The sequence below is a fragment of the Montipora capricornis genome, chromosome 9 (assembly GCF_036669925.1).
Source record: "Montipora capricornis isolate CH-2021 chromosome 9, ASM3666992v2, whole genome shotgun sequence".
Taxonomy (NCBI): Eukaryota; Metazoa; Cnidaria; class Anthozoa; order Scleractinia; family Acroporidae; genus Montipora; species Montipora capricornis.
The window spans coordinates 22,761,319-22,782,513 of NC_090891.1; the positions used below are offsets into that span (position 1 = coordinate 22,761,319).

The following is a 21,195-nucleotide window of genomic DNA, read 5'->3' on the forward strand; positions in this document are numbered from 1 at the left end:
TACAAACATGCAGACGTGTAAGAATGATAGTCTCCTGCCATCGGCTGAATACAAAGCAGTAAACGAATTATGATCAAGACGCCAGCCATTTTGATTTCGCAACCAAGTAATTCGCCCGTTATCGGCGACAGTCTTCCTTTCAATATGTGCAGAAGAGCTTTCCGGAGGTCTGCGTTTGGTGATTAAATCGATAAGCCCGGAAGTAGACACTATATCAGGTCATATATAGAAGACCGTATATCGATCAGCCGGCTTCCGTTTTGTTGTTTGCTGAGTGCAATTTTGTTTGCCACCGTTCGTTTCATTCTTGGTCATACAATGCTTATACCTGGCATAAATTAAATCTACTGCAAGTCAAGCAGACATCTCCATGTATACTCCTCCAAGTCTCTAAATAAAAATACTTTTTAGAAAGCAAGTTTTTAATCCGTAAATAGTCAGGTTGTTAGCAAAGACGTGGTGGATTCAATTTCGCTTCCACCGAAGAAAAATATGGTTTCTTTCAGGTTATATCTGCAATTGCTAAGAAAAGGTTGGATAGTTGTGAACTGAAAGTGACGTAAAGCTAAACGGTTCCCGCACAGTCATATTAAGCGTGAAGCTAAATTCAAACTGTTGGCATCCCAAGTCGAAAGACCGAACGAATCAGCAAAAAGCCTAGAAAAATTCAAAGGAAGTTTTCGATTATTCACTCATTTCCTCTTTCGATCCAACGCCTCCAGTTTTGTTTGACAAAAAGTAAAAAATCGTCAGATCACAGTTCTCCAAGTATTAGACTCTCTTTGTGTTCCCAGGGTCGGACTCCTAGCTTGAGCCTCAATTCCGTGCTCGTTCCAGTGCAACCGCGAGAACGCGAACAGGGCTCCGATCTTAATCGAAACGGCAGCGAAATCTACCTCGTCATAGATTCGAAGAAATCAAAAGTTAGATAGTCTAGGTTGAAAGGAACTACGACACTGTCAAGGCGGCAAATGCTGCATGCATTCGTCATTCAAAACTGAGAAGTTTAACTAGAGTTGTAGAAATTAAGATTTTATTCTAGCCCTTTGTACACACGGAGGTGAGTATCACCAAACTTTGCTTACACAAACCGGTATAAGACTTTCACTCCGTTACGAGGTCACTCCGGCTCTCTCGAGTCGCTATGCATTCGTTTTCATTAGGTCGGCATTTACAACTTTAGACCGTTACGAGAATCTAATTTCGATCCGGCACAACTACCGAATAAATTCTTCAAATGGTGGTATACCGTTGGAGAGTTTGCTAGCGCTATCTTGTTAGTGAATATCGAGAGCTATAAATAAAGAACTCGCACCGGAATGAAATTTTACTTGTAAACAACGCTCAAGAAACGATTCGTTTTGTATGGTCGGAACACCTCTTTTCCCGGTTTGCCGACTTAATTTGTTTTAATTAATGGAATTACGTATAATGGTTCACTTACTAGCAGCTCATGCTATTATTCTAGGAGACTCCTATCTTCTTTGAAAAACAATACAAAAGATAAGAGCTTACTTTTATCACGAAAAACTAAAAAATTACTACTGAAGAAGCACTTTGAATCATGATTGAAACGGCAAGAACCATTTGAGGCTGCAATGAGCGCAACTTTCAGCATGACGAGATCTCCTGCAATTGTATCAACTAAAAGTATAGTAAATCCCTGCGAAAAAGTAAGTGAAGCTCCTGTAGAAAGAAAAGCAAGAGCTGGATTTCGGAGAGAGCGAGTGAACACATAATAAAAGTAGCAATCGTATATAACAGGCTTTTTTTTTTCTCTTTTTGTGAACCGATAACCAAAGAACCAACACCGAAACGTAAAGATGTTTAAAAGTAAGCGTTGATTAAGGTGAAGACTTGCTACGAAGCTACATACACACGGAGAAGGTCAAAGTCCTTTGCAAACACACGTTTATCGTGTCGAAACGTAACTAAACCTTCTTCTCAACAACACTTGGCTTGTCAGTCGTCAAGGAAAGAACCAGGTTTTCTCGAGTCTGCACAGCGAAAAAGCTTTCCTGCCGAGCTAGACGAGAAGAATGCTATTGTCGCAGCAAGGTTATGCAAGATGTCATCCGACTTTGGCTGACGTTTGACTCAACGGGGCTTACTCCCACTATATCTCACCAAGCAAAAAACCCCGCAAAATCCCTAACAATTATAATGTCTTGGTCAGATGTCCAGATGTCCAGATGTCAGCTGGATATAAATATCGTAAATAGCAAAAGCAAACAAGGAATTTTAAGACCTACGATAGACACAAGAACGGCAACGTATATCTAGACAAAATGATGTAAAAAGAGAAATTGGCACTGCAATTGCGTTTTGAAGTTTCGTACCTTTCAAACCACCATGTTCATGCGGACAATGAAGCCATATCTCAAGAATTCTAGAAAAGCATCAGCACACAATGGCAAATCTTGAATTATCTCTTCAGTTTGCTAAGCAAAAATTCACCCTGTCTTTGCAACCATTCGTGGATAGTTACAGCCTTGTTAGCAAGGGTTGAGGGAAAAAGACTGTTGAAAATACGTTTTTCATAAACGTCGCTGCTGCTTAAGACTTCTATTCTTCTTCAAGTTAAAAGTGGAAGCAACACATGATCCATAAGCACCGCTGTGATAGCCAATAAAAACTTGAAAACACGTGCACGAAAAATAGCGCGGGAAAAGCCTGACCGCAACTCATGGTCACGAATGAAACTTCTCCAGCGCTCCATGGGATGAACGGACAGGAAAAGATCTTACTACAGTCAATAGCAATAAGAAACTTTCTATGACATCTTGAAAAACAAAAAGCCACCGAGCAGTTGCCAACGGTCCACAGCTATAGTCTGTTACTCAAGTTGAATTAAGCCACGTTATTTCTCGAATATAACTCACCAACGGCGGATTAGAGGAATAATCACTTGGGGTTCTATAAGTTTACAGCTGTAAGGAACTCGGATTTAACAGTGAGAGCTAAGCAAAAACCATGATCTTCCCACGGTGATTTAGGATATACAAATGAAAAGTAAAGTATTGTCGGAACTTCGTTAATGGAGTTTTGGCGCAGCTATGCTGGATAGTTCATTTGTTACACAATAGATACCGGATCTAAGTGGCTCTTTGATTTCGTAATGATGGAAACGTTTTGACCGCATGAAAGTACCTGAAAGGGACCGACCTATAAAAATACAGCTTTTGCCAACTTTGTGCATTTTAAGTGTGTTTCCTGTATGCAAAATAAGTTGCGAGTAGAATTAACAAGCCAGCTAGCAAGCAAATTAAACCCAAGTTTCAATTGTATATGCTTGTTAGACGTGTTAGTAGGTGTTCGGAGTTTAATATTTTACCTACTGGCAAATTTGTTCGGAGACAGGTAGGCTTTTAAAGTTCTTAGACTCGTAATTTTCCATCTCTGAGGACTGCTGAAGATATGACCATGCAGATGTTCGGAATTTGTAAAATTTGCTGGATCTTTTAACATGAATTGTGCAACATGGAGTTTGATGGTTCAACACAGTGTGATGGTTTAGCTTTGCAGTTAATTATTGTTTGACAAACATGATTAGATAGATAGATGAATGCCATGAGATCCATGATTTACACCAAAGCCACTGAACACTGCTTATGGTCCTAAAAGATAAAACAAATTACCCGTCGAAGCTAGAACAACGCCGGAAACAAAATGTTAACAGTGCAACTGCCTGTGCTAATGAAAGTTACTGTAATCCGTAAGGCATCATTCACGTAAGTACATGTTATGCAGCAACTTTCACATGCTGCTGTCGATGAGAAAAATTAGCCCGAGTTTTAAGTGTCGATGACATTTGAAACTGTGTATAACCAGTGGATTAGGTACCACATCCTGAGTGTAACGTTTGAAACTGAAGGTGCTCAAAGGTTGCAATGAGGAGTTAAAGCTTTTAGTTCTCGACGCGATTCTGCTGTCAAAAGTCTTCTCTTCCCGACACCAAACGCGTTTTTTTCTGCAAAATGTACTTTCGTCCTAAACTTGATCTCTTGTAGGCGAGGTGATCATAATTTGTTCTCCCGCCTCAACCGTTTGACAACTGCCAAGGATTATGAACATAGTGTGCTCTTTAGTGTGAATGGTCATTCATTCCAATGTTCCTAATACGATTTTGTAGAAATATATAGTGTGTCCGTCTGCTGTCGTATTCATTCATAGTATCTCTTCTCATCCATTTATCCATGCATCCATCGATCGTTCCATCCACCCATCCATACCTCTAGCGGCCCAGTACCTTGTTGCCCATTTTGATTTACCTTCTGGAAAGCGAACCTTTCAACTTCTCTCCCAAACGTGGCCGGGAAAACTAGAAAAAAACGTCCACTTTGCATTTCGGCGGCTTACTTGTGAATTCACGCCTATGTCAAACCAGTGGACTATCATCAGTTAACTGGACACAGGTTAAATGTACTTTTTGACTGTTTTCAACGACAAACTGAAGAATTAACTTCAAGGAGTCACACTTGAAAATTTTGTAGTGGTAGATACACACAGCCTTCTAATTTGCCTTCTATTGTTGAACTTAAAATGCGATTGGGCTTTGCTCGGTTAGGAACCAAACGCCTGTCATTTTGCTGGATGCTAGATCTTTGATCTTTCTTCGTTTGTACTAGCCATTTCTGTGAAGATTATGAATTGCCTTTCAAATGCCCCAATGGCCGGGTGTTCCCAACAAATCGTGGTGAAGATCGAACCCAGAGTTAAGAATTATCGACGGTCATTTCGAGTTTCTTCGGGTTAAAATAAGGTCTCAGGAACGTGCATGTTTTCCACGGATCATCCCATTCAGCATGAAATCACTCCAGTCTTTCATGTTAACATTCAATTCTCACTTCAATGCACCCAATGACACCACTGTGTCACCGGGACCTGAACAACTCTGAGACAAAATTGTACTGACTTGTACTGTGGCCCACAAGGGTCACTACGCCACTACGCACCGGTATCGCGAGGTCACGCGTACGTGTTCAAACCCCGTTGAAGTCCTGAATTTTTCAGGCTTCTTTACGCAATTGCAAAAATTGCGTTCATAACTGAAAGGATCATAGCTACACTTGATTTCATATCCGCAGTTCATATATGATTCATTTCATATATCATTTCATCGTTAATTCGAAATATGTTGTGAAATAATGTGTCGTGACCCTTGTGGGCCACCGTAGACTTGGGGGTAAGTGAATGCTGCACCGATAAGTTGTCTCGACCGAGTCGTTCAAAGTTATGCAGTTTCCCTTGATATGATTGGCAAAATTTTGTTTATCCATGCCTCTCGAACCAGTTCGTTCGTAGTACAAATGTTCTGTAGTTAACTTTTTGCAACTTGTGTTAGATGATAAGTGTAAACCGAAAGAAAAACCTGCTACATATGAATCGTAGAGTACAACAGAGAGAACCACGCATGCTCTAAGAGCCTTATTTTATCTTGGCCGGTAATGTTTACATTAAAGTAACAGGATTCAATGATGTGCTAAGCTGGACTAAATTGTCATTAGAAACGCAATCAAAGCATGGCCAAAGAAAGCGTGCAAATCATACTTACGCTAACGACAAAGATGCCGACTTGTGGCGGCGGACTTTTGATTCTGCACTCCTGTTCAAAATGATATTTTAGAGTATTCTTTTGGAGAAAGCTGAAGTTATTAAGGCACATTTCCGGCACAAATTAGTCACGCCGACTTTTTCTCCACGTTTCCTCGATCTCTTTTTCACACTTAATTAAAGAGATTCTCACCTAGGAAACTACTTAGAATTTCCACCCTACTGCTACAAAATATGCTACTATATACCAAATGATATTAGTAGACATATTAGTGAATTGTTACAAAGAACGAATTTAAAAAAAATCGTTAAGGTATTCACGACTGAAAGCGCTTAGAGGATATCAAGATTAAAGCTTTATTACTCAGTTAGTGCTAAAGGGATTAACCCACGACGAATATACGTCACGTATCGTAAAACACCAGGTTTATGTTGTATTTTTTCAGCGATGACGGTTATTACGCCACGAAAAAGCTGACAGACGGCAGGAACGTTTTTTATGCAGTTTGTGTCGGAGGATGCTTGAGGGGGTAAGTATTAAAAGTTGCTGTAATGTCACGATTTCTCACACTGCATAGGACATTAAAGAAAAAAAAACCCGTTAAGTTCAGAAATAAATCAAAAGTACTAGAGATGGAATATAGCTGTACTGTGACGAATTTGATTCAGACATGCTATTCCAAGAACAAAACCAAGACTTCATTTCAGTTCGAACGACTCTTGCAATCAAATATCCAACCAAGGAATGCAAGCATACATAAAGAGCGCTATGTCGTACTATTAAAACTGCGCAATGCAATGAACAATATCACAAGAAAGTTCAACTTATGATGACTGCTCGCGATTGTAATCGGGTTCAGTGATGAGAAGCGATATGTCCATTATGGTACAACACAAGATTATCCTAAGTCACACGAGAGCATCGAAAGATCTCATTTTCATCACATTTGGAATGGAATGAAAATAAAGGTGAATCTCTATGAAAAATTAAGTGTATGGACAAATTAATCAAACGAGGAGAGTAGAGGTTACGTCACTTGCGTGTCATTCGATGATTTTTGCGTGGGCATTCGCACGACTAAAGCTAAACAATTCCGTTATCTCTCAGATAATTCTGGATTATACATGCATTTCCCCGATCAATGAACTGCTATTTAACAATTACTCCACGAGGGCGCGTTGGATATAATCTTCTCATATCCAACAGGCGCGAGTGGAATAATTGTTTTATTTAAAACGTTGACAAATTATGGATAAATCTTCCCTACTTTACTTTGCAAAAAAAAAAAACAACTGAAAACTGATGCGTACAATTACTGATATTTGTAGAGCATGGCATAATAGCTCTTGTTCTATACCTAGACTTTCACTCAACAAAATGAGCTTTGTAATTGGTTGATTCTTAAAGAGGTCACGTGCCCCTGATTAAATTCAAATGTATCCCGATCTGGATTTACAATTCCGCAGTTGTTGCCCGCGCCGGATGTTTTGCTGCGATCGTTGAAGAAAAAGAGAGCATTTAATGTCTGGTCCCTCGGCAAAATAGTTAACAATTATTGGACGAGGTTGAGCAAAATATCGTGATTTGTCAGTGGCGAGCAGATCAATTATTTGCCAAAGCTCTTCGGCTTCGGCAAATAATTGATCTGCGAAACACTGACAAATCACGATATTTTGCTAAAATCGAGGTCAATAATTGTTTTATCATTCGATCACCGAGTTTGTTTTAGTTTCCGAGAAGCCGTAAGCGCGCGCTGCCTTGCAGAGTCGAGTAATATAGCCCTTTTCATGGTTAGTTTTTCTCATTTGCATTACAATGTAATCTAACGTGGATGCGAGGCAATTTCGGGTTAAAACTACAAAATAGCCCGAAATTGCTTCACATACATGCTACATTATATTTTAATGCTAATGAGAAAAACTAACCGTGAAAAGGGCTATTGGTTTCCTTTTCAGCATAATTATATTTGTAGACTTCAAATTGTACTTACAGTCAAACGTTCAGTAATACTAGGCATCAACAAAGCTGAAGAATTTCACAGTTTTCAAAGCGTATCCCGACAAGTGAAGCTTTGGTATAAAGCTCGCCATTCTTTTTTCTGGCTTCAGCATAAAATCTCTTCAGTACATATGCATTCGCCAACTTGTCCTTCCCGTCGATGACACGAGTGACTCTTCGTCTACCTTTCTTTCTCTGAGATACTCTCGAAATACGTTGAGTGCAACTTTTGTTCTCACTGTTCTTTCGATCAACTAAAGATGTCGAATCATTCTCGGACAGCTCGAGGAAACGAGCTGCCATTTTCTCACAAGAGCGTATGTTAACTGCGCATGAGCAGAATATTATTTGCAGCAAAACACTTATTTGTAAGCAGTTATTTGCAGGTCACGTGGTGAGCTCTCGGCCAATGAAAAGGAAGGACAAAATACATAGAATGATAATTAGTTATGTTTTCCCTTGAATCCTGATGTTTCCGTCGACTTCGTGAAACATTAGGACTCAAGGGAAAACAAAACTAACTGTTTCCCTCGTGACCATACATTAAGTGTACAATATACCATGATGGCTAAGCCAATCAAAACTCTAGAATTGTATTATCCCATGGTCTACTTTTTAATGCAATGAGCTATATCAGATGACTTATATTTCACTGACTGAAGTTGGTATTTAAAGAAGGCAGAATTGGAGCAGTTATAAAATGACTCAGCCTCCTCCCCCCCACCCCCCTCCTCTTGAATACTTGGGGGGGGAAGTTAGATAGAAGACTGAAAAGTACGTTGAATCGCTGCTCTACTCCAAGAGCTATTAATTTTTTGGGTATTCTCTCTGCAAAAACCAGCGTGTTTCTCTTACGTAGTTGATGGGCCCGTGCTTCAAAGGTCATCTTTGTGCCTAACTTACATATATGCTTTGGTATAAATATTGGTGGCGTCAGTGTGGGAGGAAGTATAGCAATACAGTTAGTACTTAAGAGCACTATACGATAAGCCTTAACATGTAATTTGCGTGCATGCAGTTGTTTGTAATGTCAGTTACACATTTCAACTAGGCACTGCGAATTAAGATGTCAGGAATTCGTTAGGATTTCAGTGATTTTGAGACCCACCATTACATTACCCAAAAGGAGACTGAATGAAAATTGGTTCATTTAAACATTTTCACAAATTAGAGCGGACATATCGTCCCCGGAATGTTATCAGCGCCGTTGCTTCTCAAACCACCATCAGGTCGATACCTATTGTTAAAAATAGGCTACCATAGCAACTAGAATTTTCCACAAATTCTTGGAATTTCTAGTATGTTTCGAGAGGGCCACAATGACTTTGCCATAAAGGCAGACCTATATTCAAACATTTTTGCACAAAGCCAGAAAAAAGAGATTCAGGAATCAATTAAGACCACGCTCCAAACGACGTCAACGAGATTCCATACACTAGTTTCGATACCATCTAAAATGCGATAGTGGCTCCTGACAGTAGAGTATCTTCAATAGGTATTTTATTTACTGATTAAGTATGAATACATACATGGTGGAATCAACAATAGGACATAGGTCTCCTTCGAGGTTAATCACCATTTTACCCTCCCAACCATGATACACCACAGAAGACAGACCACAACACCGGGAAGTACATGCCCTACCCTTTGTGACAAGTGTGCGGGTTCTTTTACGTCCAACAGGATTATGAACATTGAAGGGTTGTGAGACGGGACCTCCGGCTTATCGTCCGTATCCGAGAAAACTAGAGAGTCTAACCATTTGAAGATGTAATTACAAAGGCAGCACTTTCTCCTCAGTTATTTAAAGACCCTGAGTGTTGGTCCGGCCGGAGTTGAAACTCACGACCTCCCGCGTGACAGCCCGGTGCTGAACCAACGGTGCGCGGTTATATTTTTTTATCATTTAAGATTGGCTGGCTAAAAATAAACACTTGGATGCACAAACGAGGTCGCTTTCGCTCGGTAATGACGTTGAACGAAGGCATATGAGCCTTTTGCAGATACAAAATTATTTGTGAAAATAACACACGACTTATATAAAAACACTGCAAGAAAATTTAAGAGTCGTAATCAAACAGTAAAACAAGGACATCGAATTAACGTAGGTCAGTCTACGCCACTTAGCTTGCTAGTGTCCCGTTTAAAAATATGTTCTTAAGCAAACGGAAGCTCAGAAGAATAAACACCGACGGTAAACAGATATTTGAAACAGGTCAGTTTATTAAATGTATATGTGGCATTAAAGAAACTCTATTAACAGGTGCGGAAGTTGTCCGAGACCCTTTCACGGTGTTTTCTTAGGTGACTTATCGAGCCTTTGTGCATTTGCCGAAAAACAGCGCTCACGACAAGCAAAGAATTTCAATTATGTCAAACGGCTAAAGCTAGTGTTTGAAAACACATCCTGCATTACATCGCAAAAGTCAAACGCGCCATCTGGATTTTCACCTATTCGCACGAATTCCAGATATTCTTTGCTGGAAACGTTTTTGTGCCGCGAGAAATAGAAATATATTGGATATAAAAACTGACGCCAAGGCAATGAAAAGGTTCGTCCCAAAAACGTCAGTCAAGACAATTGCGGTACTTTAAATACATATTCTTCGCCGCTTGCAATTACCTACAATATCAAGACCGAGTTAGTGGAGTGGCTAGAGCGCGCATAGAAAAAAAAAAGACCTCATCGCCGCAAACAATGGAGCAAGACTATAAACAGAATATAATGACTATGTTATTTCAAGCTGCTAAAGTTGACCACATGGAGGAGGCCGAGTAGAACAAGTATGAAATTTAAGCACTGCAATTTGCGGTCACATTTTCCGTGGCGACTAAACGAGGACGGACCGCACGATGGACAAGGTAAACGCATTGGTAAGATCAGATTTGACACCTAGAAAGTCGTTTTCTTGTGTGCGTTGTCATTTTCCCTTCAGGTGTTAAATTAATAGTGTTTTTTAGGAAAGAACTTATGTAATCTGTGATCTCTCTTTTTTTTTTTTATCAGAGGTTGTTAATGAAACCTCTAGTTCGAACGAAACAGAAACTTTGTAGGCACTTTGACTAAATTATTGACATATCTATAAATTGTTTTATTCGTTTTGTACTTTGCAGGTAAGTTGGTTTGCAATCATATGTGTGCTGATTGGTTATTCCCAAGGACTATCGCTAAACAGATTTGATGCCCAACCAAAATTCCATCAAGCAACGCTAACAAGTGAAAATCTGAATCAAGCAAAGATTTTGGACAAAATGGAACTACTGAGTGGAAGCCCCACAAACACGAAAATAGTCAAGCTGTATAATAAGAATGGATTCTTCCTCAAAATCACCAATACCACAAAACAGACCGGAACTAGGAGTGCTGGCACTCGAGAGTGTAAGTGCAAGGTAGTGTTCACTTAGCGTAGATAAACTGCATTTATGTGGTCGCTTGAGCGACAGGATTCGCTCGATTTTCGATAAACAGATATGTCGCTTTCCGTGAAACACGTTTCCTGATAGGCTAACAGAGAGCAGAATATCGTATGCCCTTGCACTGACAGAGGCAAACAAACCCCACGCACTGCTACAGTGCGGTTCGCATCGCAAAGTTGTTAGTTTGTTCAGAGCAAATTGGGGTGCATTATAGACGGCTGACTAGTTATTGAAAGGGACCTAGTTTCATTGAATCGTGTTACGCGCCATCGAATTCATGCGTCATTGATTTCTGAACCATCCACGCAATATTTTAGGATAATATTGTGCCACACACGTTGAGTAGAGAAACGTCCTGTAAGCACTTCATACAACGAAAACGGGTTTTTTCACCGTACAAGATCGCAAAAATGTCTAGTTTTTTTTTTTCGGCGATTCAAAGTGACTGGGTGAGCATTCCGCATTAAAGACAGGCCCTTCTTAGCATAACAATTGAGAATATTTCAAGAAAGCAAACGGATTTCAATGATAATAATCAGAGACAGCAAGCGGAGTCATTGCGCCAAGGAATCCTTCCATCGTATTAGGCAGTTAGCAGACGATCCGACAAATGATAGCGTTTTGGGAACGAAGGGAGAATAACTTTCTAGCGGTTAACCGCTTTTCAAAACTGAAACAAAAACCAAAAGCACCAAGCAGACTTAGCCGGCTTTATTTTACCGGCTTCCAAAAAAGGAAGAAAAGTATTCTCAGTGAGTGTTAAAGGAGAATGCCACTTCAAATATAGCACAGCTGGGAACCCGTTGGTCCATCATGTTAAATGATCCACATTACTGCAATTATTTCAAGTGAGCTAATTTGAAAAGCAGTTATAAAATCACCCCTTCAAAAGAAAACTGGGCTAATTAAATCATTACATTTACATTAATTGTCTGTAAAATTGATGCCTAACGCTCTTAGGGTGTTTGGTGTTGTAAGTGCACGCTAGCGCTGGAAATCGGTTATTCGCCAAAAGTTCACACCGTTCTCAACGGAGGTAAAATACTTTTCGCATTTACGTCAAACAGTTGCCGGTCAAGAAAACCGGAGTTCGCGCGAAAGTAAACAAAACGCCAAACCAATAAAGAACCTCGTTAATCCATTTCCGGTGACTGCGGGATGTGCTCGAGCCCTATTGCTGGCAAAAACCAGACCTCCCGTGATAACGGGATGTGGACGAACACAATAATATTCCGGAGCAAAACAATCTGTGCTTGGAAGCGACATGACAAGGAAACGGGCCTTTCCGGAACATCCAACCAAAGTCTCGTCCGAGGTATCGGACAAAAATGATACCCTTAAAATAAACAGGATTCTATCAGGAAACAAACAAGAGGAAAATTAGAGGAGGAAGAGGAAATTTGGAGGTCGTCCTGGTGCGCTTTCCGAGACAAAGCTGGATTCGAAAAAACAAAACATAATTATAGCACTGAGAATGTTGAAATGTTTCGAAAGGATACGGGGCGACAGACGATTGATGAGGCGCCTAAATGTGTCCGAACTTTCGTAGTTTAATATATCTGCAAAGTGACCCCATCTAAACGCAAACGCGTTGCTGATAAAGCTCTAGCCCTTCGTTTATACTCAAGTTGTACATGTAAAGCGCGATCCTGGTGTCTAACTAATGAAAGACAAGTTGCTCGCCGTTTATTCTAAACAAGTTTCTAAGACATATTTCGATAGAATTTTCAGCTGAAAATCGAAGGAAATAATATTGAGATATTAGTACATCGAAACCGCTTAACATCCACTTAAAATTTCCGAAAAGTGGATGAAAAACATTTCCAGACAAAATCAAAACAAAACTCTGCTAGCGCCGCCGCGCCTTGGATTTTTCAAGAGACTGTCATGGATGTCTTTCACAAATATCCCGTCCAAACGTCGAGGCATTCCAAGATCGCGTGATACTCTCAGGGAGACCGAAGGCTCGACCAGGAGAAAATTATTTATATACGTCCTGACACCTCTATCATACTATTTACAGAAGCAAGAAGCATGTTGCCCAACTTAAAAGCTATGTTTAGCGCGCCGGGGACAAGTGGGTGCAGTCTCAATTCAGACAGCTTGAAGGAGGAGAAAATGTTCCTAATGGGGTCCATAAAAAAATATATCAATCAAGGCGTTAATCAAAAAGAAAAATAGCAAGTTCGATATGAATTGCGTTGACCCACCGCGTGCTACTGAAGAATGCCAAACATTTTAAATGTACACATGAAATTCTTTTCCTTCCTAAATGAATCATACGAAACGACAACAAATGATTTTCACGTGGAAAACTAATACACAACTTACAGTCAAACGCATTTAGCGAGCAAACGTTACCAATATTGCGCTCAATTTGCACAAAAATAAACACACTCACAACAAGTTCACACATTACTAATGATGTGTATTCTCCTAAAATAACCAGTCTTAATTTTAGAGTTTAATGTATCCTTTGTTTAGTAGTTGTTTAGTTCTTTGTAAAATACACTGTAAATTTCCTATCTGTGTTTATGTCCAACAAATAACGATATTCGTGTAAAAGAAAGATAAGGTTAACAACAGTAACTATATCATGTGAGATAAAGATATATTGTGGGCATTTAAACAAGAGAAAGTCGACGAACGGGCGTGAAACGAAGAATTTTTTTTAGCCAAACCGCCGCTGGAAAGTGCTCGAATAAGAGCAACCATCATACAGACACTGGATTATTCCTCTCCGATATCTTGTGTATAAGAGAACAGAAGAGATTGAAGGTAGACCAATTTCACCGAAAGACCACTCTCTAGTTATTTCACAACGCCTCTTGTGCACAGGGTGGGCGTGTAAAACCGTAAGTTAACTGTTACAGAGTACAATATATCTCAAGCTTCCCACCCAGTGATGTCAAGGAAATAGTTATTTTTGTTTAATGATGATTATGATGATGATGATCTCGTTAGCAATCAAGCAGTGCAGTCAAGCAAAAGTTTGTGTCATGGAAAACGATGGCGAGTATTTCGCCACCAGATGAAGAACGATGCAAGTATCCGTACGACTTTTAATAACCTCGTACGACAGGAATAAGACCGTCGTTATCCTAAAAAAAAAAGACTGATATTTGTGGAGATACAGTTAGTTGTCTCTTAGCCAGTGCGAAATGAAAAGGCAACTTCAAGTCGTCGCCACTTTGCCAAGTGAGGCATGCATGTCAATATATGCGGAGTGTCATAAATAGCTCAGACAGGTGGTGTCTAGTTCATTTCCTTAATGAGCGTTCTGAAACTGTTTCTTTTTACTTTCCTCTCGTGCCAGGTTCATTTCCTTATTTAATTGAGTAACCGCCCTGAAGCGGTCATTAACTACATTAACTCCAGGGCTCTCAATTACACCGCGCATGCGAGATAAATAAACGCCAGTGGACCCGCCCATCAAACTCATTTGTCGCAAGGTGAGGTAAATGCAGTTTGCTTGAATATCACCCCATAAACAAACATGTTAAATAACAAATTTAAAAAAAATCCTTTTCAAACAAAAATAATAATAAAATAAAACTGGGCAGAGTAGGTTGCCTCTGTAAATGGAAAGACCTGAACTACATCACGCCCAACATTTCATTCAGTAGCAGTGTAACGCGAGGGGGTATGGTTTGTGTCGATTAAGGTGACCTGGGCCAATACAAAGTACTTAACACTACCTAATCAGTTTTGATACTTAAAACTATAATTAGACAAAACTATTTTTAAACACTCTTTATTTCTAAACATGATATTAAACCAGAAAATTACTCATTTAAAAGTTAACAATAGATGCATAGTGGAGGGTTTACATTCCCACACTCGATGTCCGGTGTCCTTGAGCACTGATGACAAATTAAAAAGGTGGAAAGGCCAACAAAGAGGTCAAAATAGCTCGCGCTCAGATTTTGATCGGTTTTTACGAAGTACCAGTTTCGGCACAATCCATGGAAACCACTGGAAATCCGTAGAATGTGTCCATGACTGCTTCTTTCCTACTGACTTTGGGAAAATTGACACCGGCATTAACGACGACGGGATTCTCTGAATGTCAAGTCAAATGCGCCGATCATTTAGACTGCATTACTTTCGAGCCGCTTTATTCCTTTTCCATTTAATGACGAAGGAAAGTTCTTGTCCATATTCTAGAGACCCAAATGTTCAAAGCAATGTATAACCTTACTAATAATCACTCGATTCAAGTCTTAAGCACAGGTACTCTGATAATTTTGGGACACTGGCAATCAAATTAAACGAAAAATTGTGTTTAACCACTCTTCTCGTAGCACTAGGCTAAATAACCAGAGGGGGCTAGAAATAATTATGCATATAATAACAACGCCAAAATGAGGTATAATGCGATATATAAATTACATTGCATATTCCGAAGCTATCCGTTCTTTTTACTACACTGGACACACCAAAGCAATTGCTTACACCACCAGACCGGAGGTTGTAGCCATGCGTAACGCCAATGTTATTGGGGAGCAAGTGAGCCAAGAAGATCGTGTTGCATAGGTCGGCATAAGTATATGCATACAACCCTCCGAGAAGGAATATATGAACAATGCTTCTTTCTGCACAGACTCAATTAAGTTGTTAAGGTGCTGTGGAATATCAGCCCATGCTGGAGTAGCATACTTAAAGATAGATCTTACAAGGAGATATAATACACTTGGATTTTATCTCGATTACGCAAAGCCATTTTTTCTTTTTAAACCATGCAATCAAGGCGGACCATTTTATTCTTTTTTTATTTATTTATTTATTTATTTATTTTTTTAATGTGTGGGAAACTGAAACTAAAACCTCTTTGTCTGAGCAGGATCGATCATTTAGGAGGCCACTTCGGAAAATACCATAATACTCTTTGTTTGTCCCCCCAAATTTTTTTCTCTTGGGATCGCTGTAACTCCCAAGAGAAACTGGAAACAATGCTTATGCAAAACTTGGGGGGGGGGGGAAGACAAGCAAAGAGTATTATGGTATTTTCCGAAGTGGCCTATTTCCGAGTTCACGTCTGCCTCCTCTTCAAAGAGAGTGTAAGTGCGAAGTTTTTTCTTATGAGAATTAGTTTTCATTTATATGTAAAGTAGAACCAATCACCATTTGGGGGACACTTTCTGACGTTATTTGTCGGCATTTCGAGACACGAGCGATGTTGAAGTTGGGGAGAAGGGCGAGGGGACAATTCGTGACGCTTATTGAAATCCGTGTGCATCTAATTAGGGTCAATCCTGAGACGCGGACGACAACCGGAAGTGAGCTGTTTTCCCTTTTAACTAGTCTTCACACAACCTCATTTACATTTCTCCATTAGAGATTAATAGTACAAGACACGACTGTCCTGGCACGCGAAATGTTCTCTTCCGGTGGCCATTAGCGTCTCAAAAACGCGCGTGCTTAAGCTCCCTAATAACAGACCCTACCGAAATATTACCCCAAGACCAGTAACCGAACCCCATTCACACTTTGTGCTCTAACCACTGCGCCAACCCACAGTGAAATGATTGACGCCTTTCTATCTTTCATTACAGCACTCATCGTAATGGAATCGATGGGCTCCAGTATCGTTCGCTTTAAGGGTGTGGTTTCCAATCTTTACCTCTGTATGGATGACGAAGGCGTTTGCCATGTAAAGGTACGTTTGTCCATGACTTCGAAAGTTTTAAAATCTTTTCGTCCTCGACTGTTTGATTTTCGAATCGCGAAGTATTCTTTCGGAAGTATTCTTGGAAAAAAACTCCTTTGGGAACCAAAGCAGCAAAACTAAGTGGTTTTGCTGCTTCATTTAGAGGTTAAGTCGAATCGAAATGTCAAAAATTTTCATTAAACAAGTTGATTTGTATTGCATTTGTAGACAATACCAACAGACGAATGCCTCTTTAAAGAGAGATTAGGGGAAAATTACTTCCACACCTATGCGTCTCTGAAATACAGTGGCAAGAATGCGGGCAACGTCACTCAAGAATATTACCTGGCTATTAAGAAAAGTGGTAAACTCAAACACGGCATAAACACAGCAGCGATTCAAAAATCAGTCGACTTTCTGGTAATGACACAGTAAAACCACATAACCATGGTGATGTGTACATGATTAGAGAGGAATCAAAAGTTTCCAAGAAACAGGAACGCAAAGTTATCTGCGCCAAGCGGATGTTTGGTGAAAACTGGAAACAAAGCCGTGGCTAAGTGCATGGCTCAAGACTGAACAGAACGGAACAATGAGTGACTGTCCTTTCAAGCCTAAAAGGGAATGTATAATTCTGTCCATTGAAGTAACACCTTCGTTACAACGACACACATTGAAAGACATGGAAGCCGGAGTCTGATTCAGTTTGGAGCCCACAAAGCTCTGAAGCTATCAAAATACTTTATTCGTACTTTGGTTTAAGACCAGTTCAAAGTTAGAGACTTGTAAGGTAGATTGGAGCTCGAAAGTGTTTCCAAGATGTACACCTTATTTGGGCTGCGTAAAATTCGGATATATTTATTTTACTGCCAAGTTTTCTTTTTTCAAGAAACAGAGTATTTAAAGGAGGATAATTTAAACAAGACTAGTATACTGCTCAATCCACGAATTGAGAGTCATTAGAATCACGACAATCGTTGCATTTTATGCGTGCCAATCTCAGTTGCAAGTGAGTTGGATAGGTGTCTCTCGACTACTCAGGAATGCCAGAGTTTGAGGTAATACCAAATGCACAAAACAACTTCCTTGAAAAAGGACAAAATACCAGAGAATTACATGACATTTGAACAAGATTTAAAAGCGGCCAAAAACAGAAATGTCAATATTTACAAGATAAAAAGTTTTCAAAGATAAGGATACAATGATGACTGTACACTAGATTTTCAAATTTAATTTTGTTTTGTATATAGTTTTAAATAAGGCAAAAGCTATTTTCTTCAAAGAGGAAAATTCTTTTCTTTTAATCACGAAAGTGTTCATAAGATATTAAATTAAGACTGAACGAGATAATCCACACCTCAAATTGCATATTGAATACTGTCGTTACTATGGAAGGTTCAATTCTTACGAAAGTGGTATGAGGAGTTTGAAACACAGTTACACTGCATGGTCCAGGATTGGCCCTAATAAGACGCAAACCCAATTTTGACATCCAACACGAAGTGTCCCTTTAAGCACGTGCATTTTCTTCCACCAATAAGTTAAGGGTAAAGGTTAGCGTTATTTTTAGCTTAAATTAGAGCTCTGTTTGTCTTTATTTGGGGAGCAGCATTTGGAGACAGTTTGTCATTGATGTTGAAGTTGGGGAGGGACTGAGGAGAGCAAGGAAAGACTTAAGAGGCTGTCCGCGTAAGAACGGGTAAGGCAAATTTCCGCACTTCACCGATTTCCTTGATATTTTCAGTGATTGTCGACTACTCTATCCCATGTACAAATATCGCATTTACTTTGATCGATTCCATGCTTTTCATTTTTTTAGAGGACTGTTTCCGAGGTGACCTCTGAACTCCACAATTTGCCGTCTGTAACACCTTCGATCTAGCTGTAAATATCGGACACCAGCAAAGCTCTGCTTTCTATTATGGAAAGCTGATTATTTTATATATCTAAGAGTAACTCTTCTTTAATGCATCACAGGTTCAACGATAGAGTCCTACACAATATTTACTGAGTTATGAATGTTTAAAAATACCTTATCTTGAGCCGAGAATTTTTTGAGGCGGGAGGTACCTGCGTTTGAAAGCTATTATCTCAGTTGTGGGACGTGATCTAGAGCTAAGACTACTACAGCTGGAAAGTACTTATACAAGGCTAACACATCATAGAATAAAACTTTTGGGCACTCGCTTGCGGGCGCCATAAAAGGGTTTGTTATTTTCACAATTATTCGGCGCCATTTTGACATAAAAGGAACCGCCGTTCCAACTATTTTTTGATCGCTAGTTTGAGAAACATCCTTCTCTTGAGAAAATATTTATATAGATAAGTCAATTACTTCATCCTAAATGCCGTTCAACTTTCAAGATCTTGCATGTACGAAAATTGGCCTGTTTGTGAAGAATAAACAAGAGAAGACAAGGGAGACTCGTCGTCTACATATTCACTTATGCAAATTAGCAACCAAACTGGTGTGGTCTGTTCCTCACCATTACACTTGGGTACAGAATAATGTTTATGATCAGAATTATGTTCTGAGCTAGTGTGCAGTAGGTTATCGCATTGAGCACGGTGAATCCTTTTTCATGACAACTTAGTGCCGTGTTCTTGGTACGGGCCGGTCGCGCAACAGTCAACAGCCGGGGGCACAGAGGAAAAAATTATGTTATTTGCATTGATGCCATCGTAAATTTCCATGAAATACCACCTCTTGGCCGGCAATATCACGGTACGTTTAGCTTACTGTAGTTTGAGTCTTTAATTTGAACGTTTACGGCATGTCGGCAAACGAGCCATTTGAGAAAACAGGGCGCGGTCTGGATTAGACGACCCGTGGAAAGTTAGATGGTGAGTTCGACGAGGTTGAAAGGGTTCAATCAGTACCCAACAAATGGCTTTACAACTATTAGTCATTCATCAAAAAATGAAAAATACAAAACACACACACACGCGCACAAAAACAGTTCAGTTTGCATTGGTTTTGCCTCCTTATTTCCAGACGATGTAACTTGTTGAGATTTGAATGGACTTACATGCCAGTAATGCTCTAATTAAAGCATTTGCATTCTTGAACAAATGACATCAATAGATCTATCAGGTCCTTTTTTCTGTCTCTTGATTTAAATGGTACTTCATAATGGCGCAGGATATCCTTGAGCAGTGTCACGTTAAATTGATGCAGCTTATTTTTCTTCGCACACTCGCACAAGTTGAAGGCGTCGTATGAAAGGGAATGCTGCGGCCTCAGTTCCTCTGGGATGTGCTCCATCAGCCGCCGTCGCTCTTCTTCTTCCTCTAGAAAGAGTTTCTTTGAACTTTGCTCACCTTCAGGTGAGGGTGCTTGTTGTCTTCTTCTGTTTGCAGACAGGCGTGAAAAAACCCTTGCACTTGGCTTTTAGTCAACCACTCTTCTCGCTCAAATAACCTTCTGTTCTGCTCATCTCTTGCCTTCCACATATCATTGGAAACTTGCTGAGGGTCAGCTTTTAGCCCTGACTGTTCTCCGAGGTCAAACTTTGCCGTCAGGTAGTTTTTAACTTTCTCGGGGAATCTAGTTGATCCTGGTCGTTGCTTGTTTAGGGCCCAGCCCATAATAACACAGCTCGTGGTGGGCGCCGGTTCACTTTCACTCTGGTGGAGAGGTTCGCAAGGTTCATCTTCAGTGATGTTGACTGTTGTGGTAAATCTCTCCACCCAATCTCTACGAATCGTATCGTAAAGCGTTTCTGACTGTCTTTCAGCCTCAACGCAGAGATCCCCTACATCTAAATGCGCTTCAAGTTCTGAAAACAGCTGAAACTCTTCACACACCCAGGCTCCGACTATTCTAAAATTTCAATGTCCGAATTGTCCAAATCGTGATGACGATTGCCTTCATCTGAATCCTCCGCCACAGAATCTCTGCTTTGGTATACACGTAAATTATAAAAAGGGAAAAACTCTTCCTTAACTATGAGACAGGTGTCCCCTTGATCTTTTGTCACCAGCTGGTCGAATGAGATTTCCTTGCCACGCCCAATTCTGTAGGACTTCCACACACGAATAGTTTTCTCGTCAATCTGGACGTTGTGCAGTTTGCTGAAACCATCTATTTTGTTCACTTCTAGGGTTAACTTCGCTTCGTCAACCTCACAAACACATGCGGAGGTACCCTTCACTGGTCGTTCAGATAGTGCACTTCTCATGTCCCCCGCTGTCAGAATGCCTTGTTCTTCATCGCAGAAACGGCAGATGCACGTTCACCAACGCTCCTTGCTGCAGCGATTAGAGAATTATTATGGTAGCAACCAGCTTCATCTGATCTCAAATAAACTTGGGTGATGTGAGGCCTCTTGGCCTTAAGTTCTCCTAATGTGTTTTCTAGAATAGAACACACAGCGAACCAATCCTGTTGGCATGCATCAAACAGATGGGCATATGACTGCATCTCCAGCTTTCCACTGACGTCAAGATCGCCTGTGACCACCGTCGATATGTGCCAACTCAATCCTCTCTTACCGAACCAGTCGGACTGTTTTTCTCGATATCTAAGCTGAAGAAACTTCATCGCCCAATCCATTATTATCAGCGCACAATTTGG

General features: G+C 40.1%; 1 protein-coding gene, 1 long non-coding RNA gene and 1 pseudogene across 5 annotated transcripts in view; 1 reads left to right on the forward strand and 2 right to left on the reverse strand.

Moving 5' to 3' along the window:
• LOC138016774 (uncharacterized) overlaps positions 1-8,716 on the reverse strand; it is a 14,547-nt gene extending 5,831 nt beyond the window's left edge. Inside the window, exon 1 of the long non-coding RNA XR_011125871.1 lies at positions 7,545-8,716. This is a non-coding gene — a long non-coding RNA (uncharacterized lncRNA). The remainder of the gene's footprint in view (positions 1-7,544) is intronic.
• The window catches only part of LOC138016772 (fibroblast growth factor 2-like), a 21,419-nt gene extending 3,454 nt beyond the window's left edge, over positions 1-17,965 (forward strand). For 2 of the 4 annotated variants that reach the window (XM_068863960.1, XM_068863959.1), the window contains exons 2-5: positions 6,000-6,083; positions 10,667-10,931; positions 16,525-16,628; positions 16,848-17,965. In XM_068863960.1, coding sequence (XP_068720061.1) covers positions 6,072-6,083; positions 10,667-10,931; positions 16,525-16,628; positions 16,848-17,054 — 588 coding nt within the window. In that variant the 5' untranslated portion in view covers positions 6,000-6,071 and the 3' untranslated portion in view covers positions 17,055-17,965. Of the gene's footprint in view, positions 1-5,999; positions 6,084-10,177; positions 10,427-10,666; positions 10,932-16,524; positions 16,629-16,847 lie in introns of those variants that run through there. The other 2 variants (XM_068863961.1, XM_068863958.1) reach the window with 2 other exon arrangements.
• LOC138016771 (uncharacterized) lies at positions 17,451-20,800 on the reverse strand (annotated as a pseudogene).
• Between the last annotated feature and the right edge of the window lie 395 nt (positions 20,801-21,195).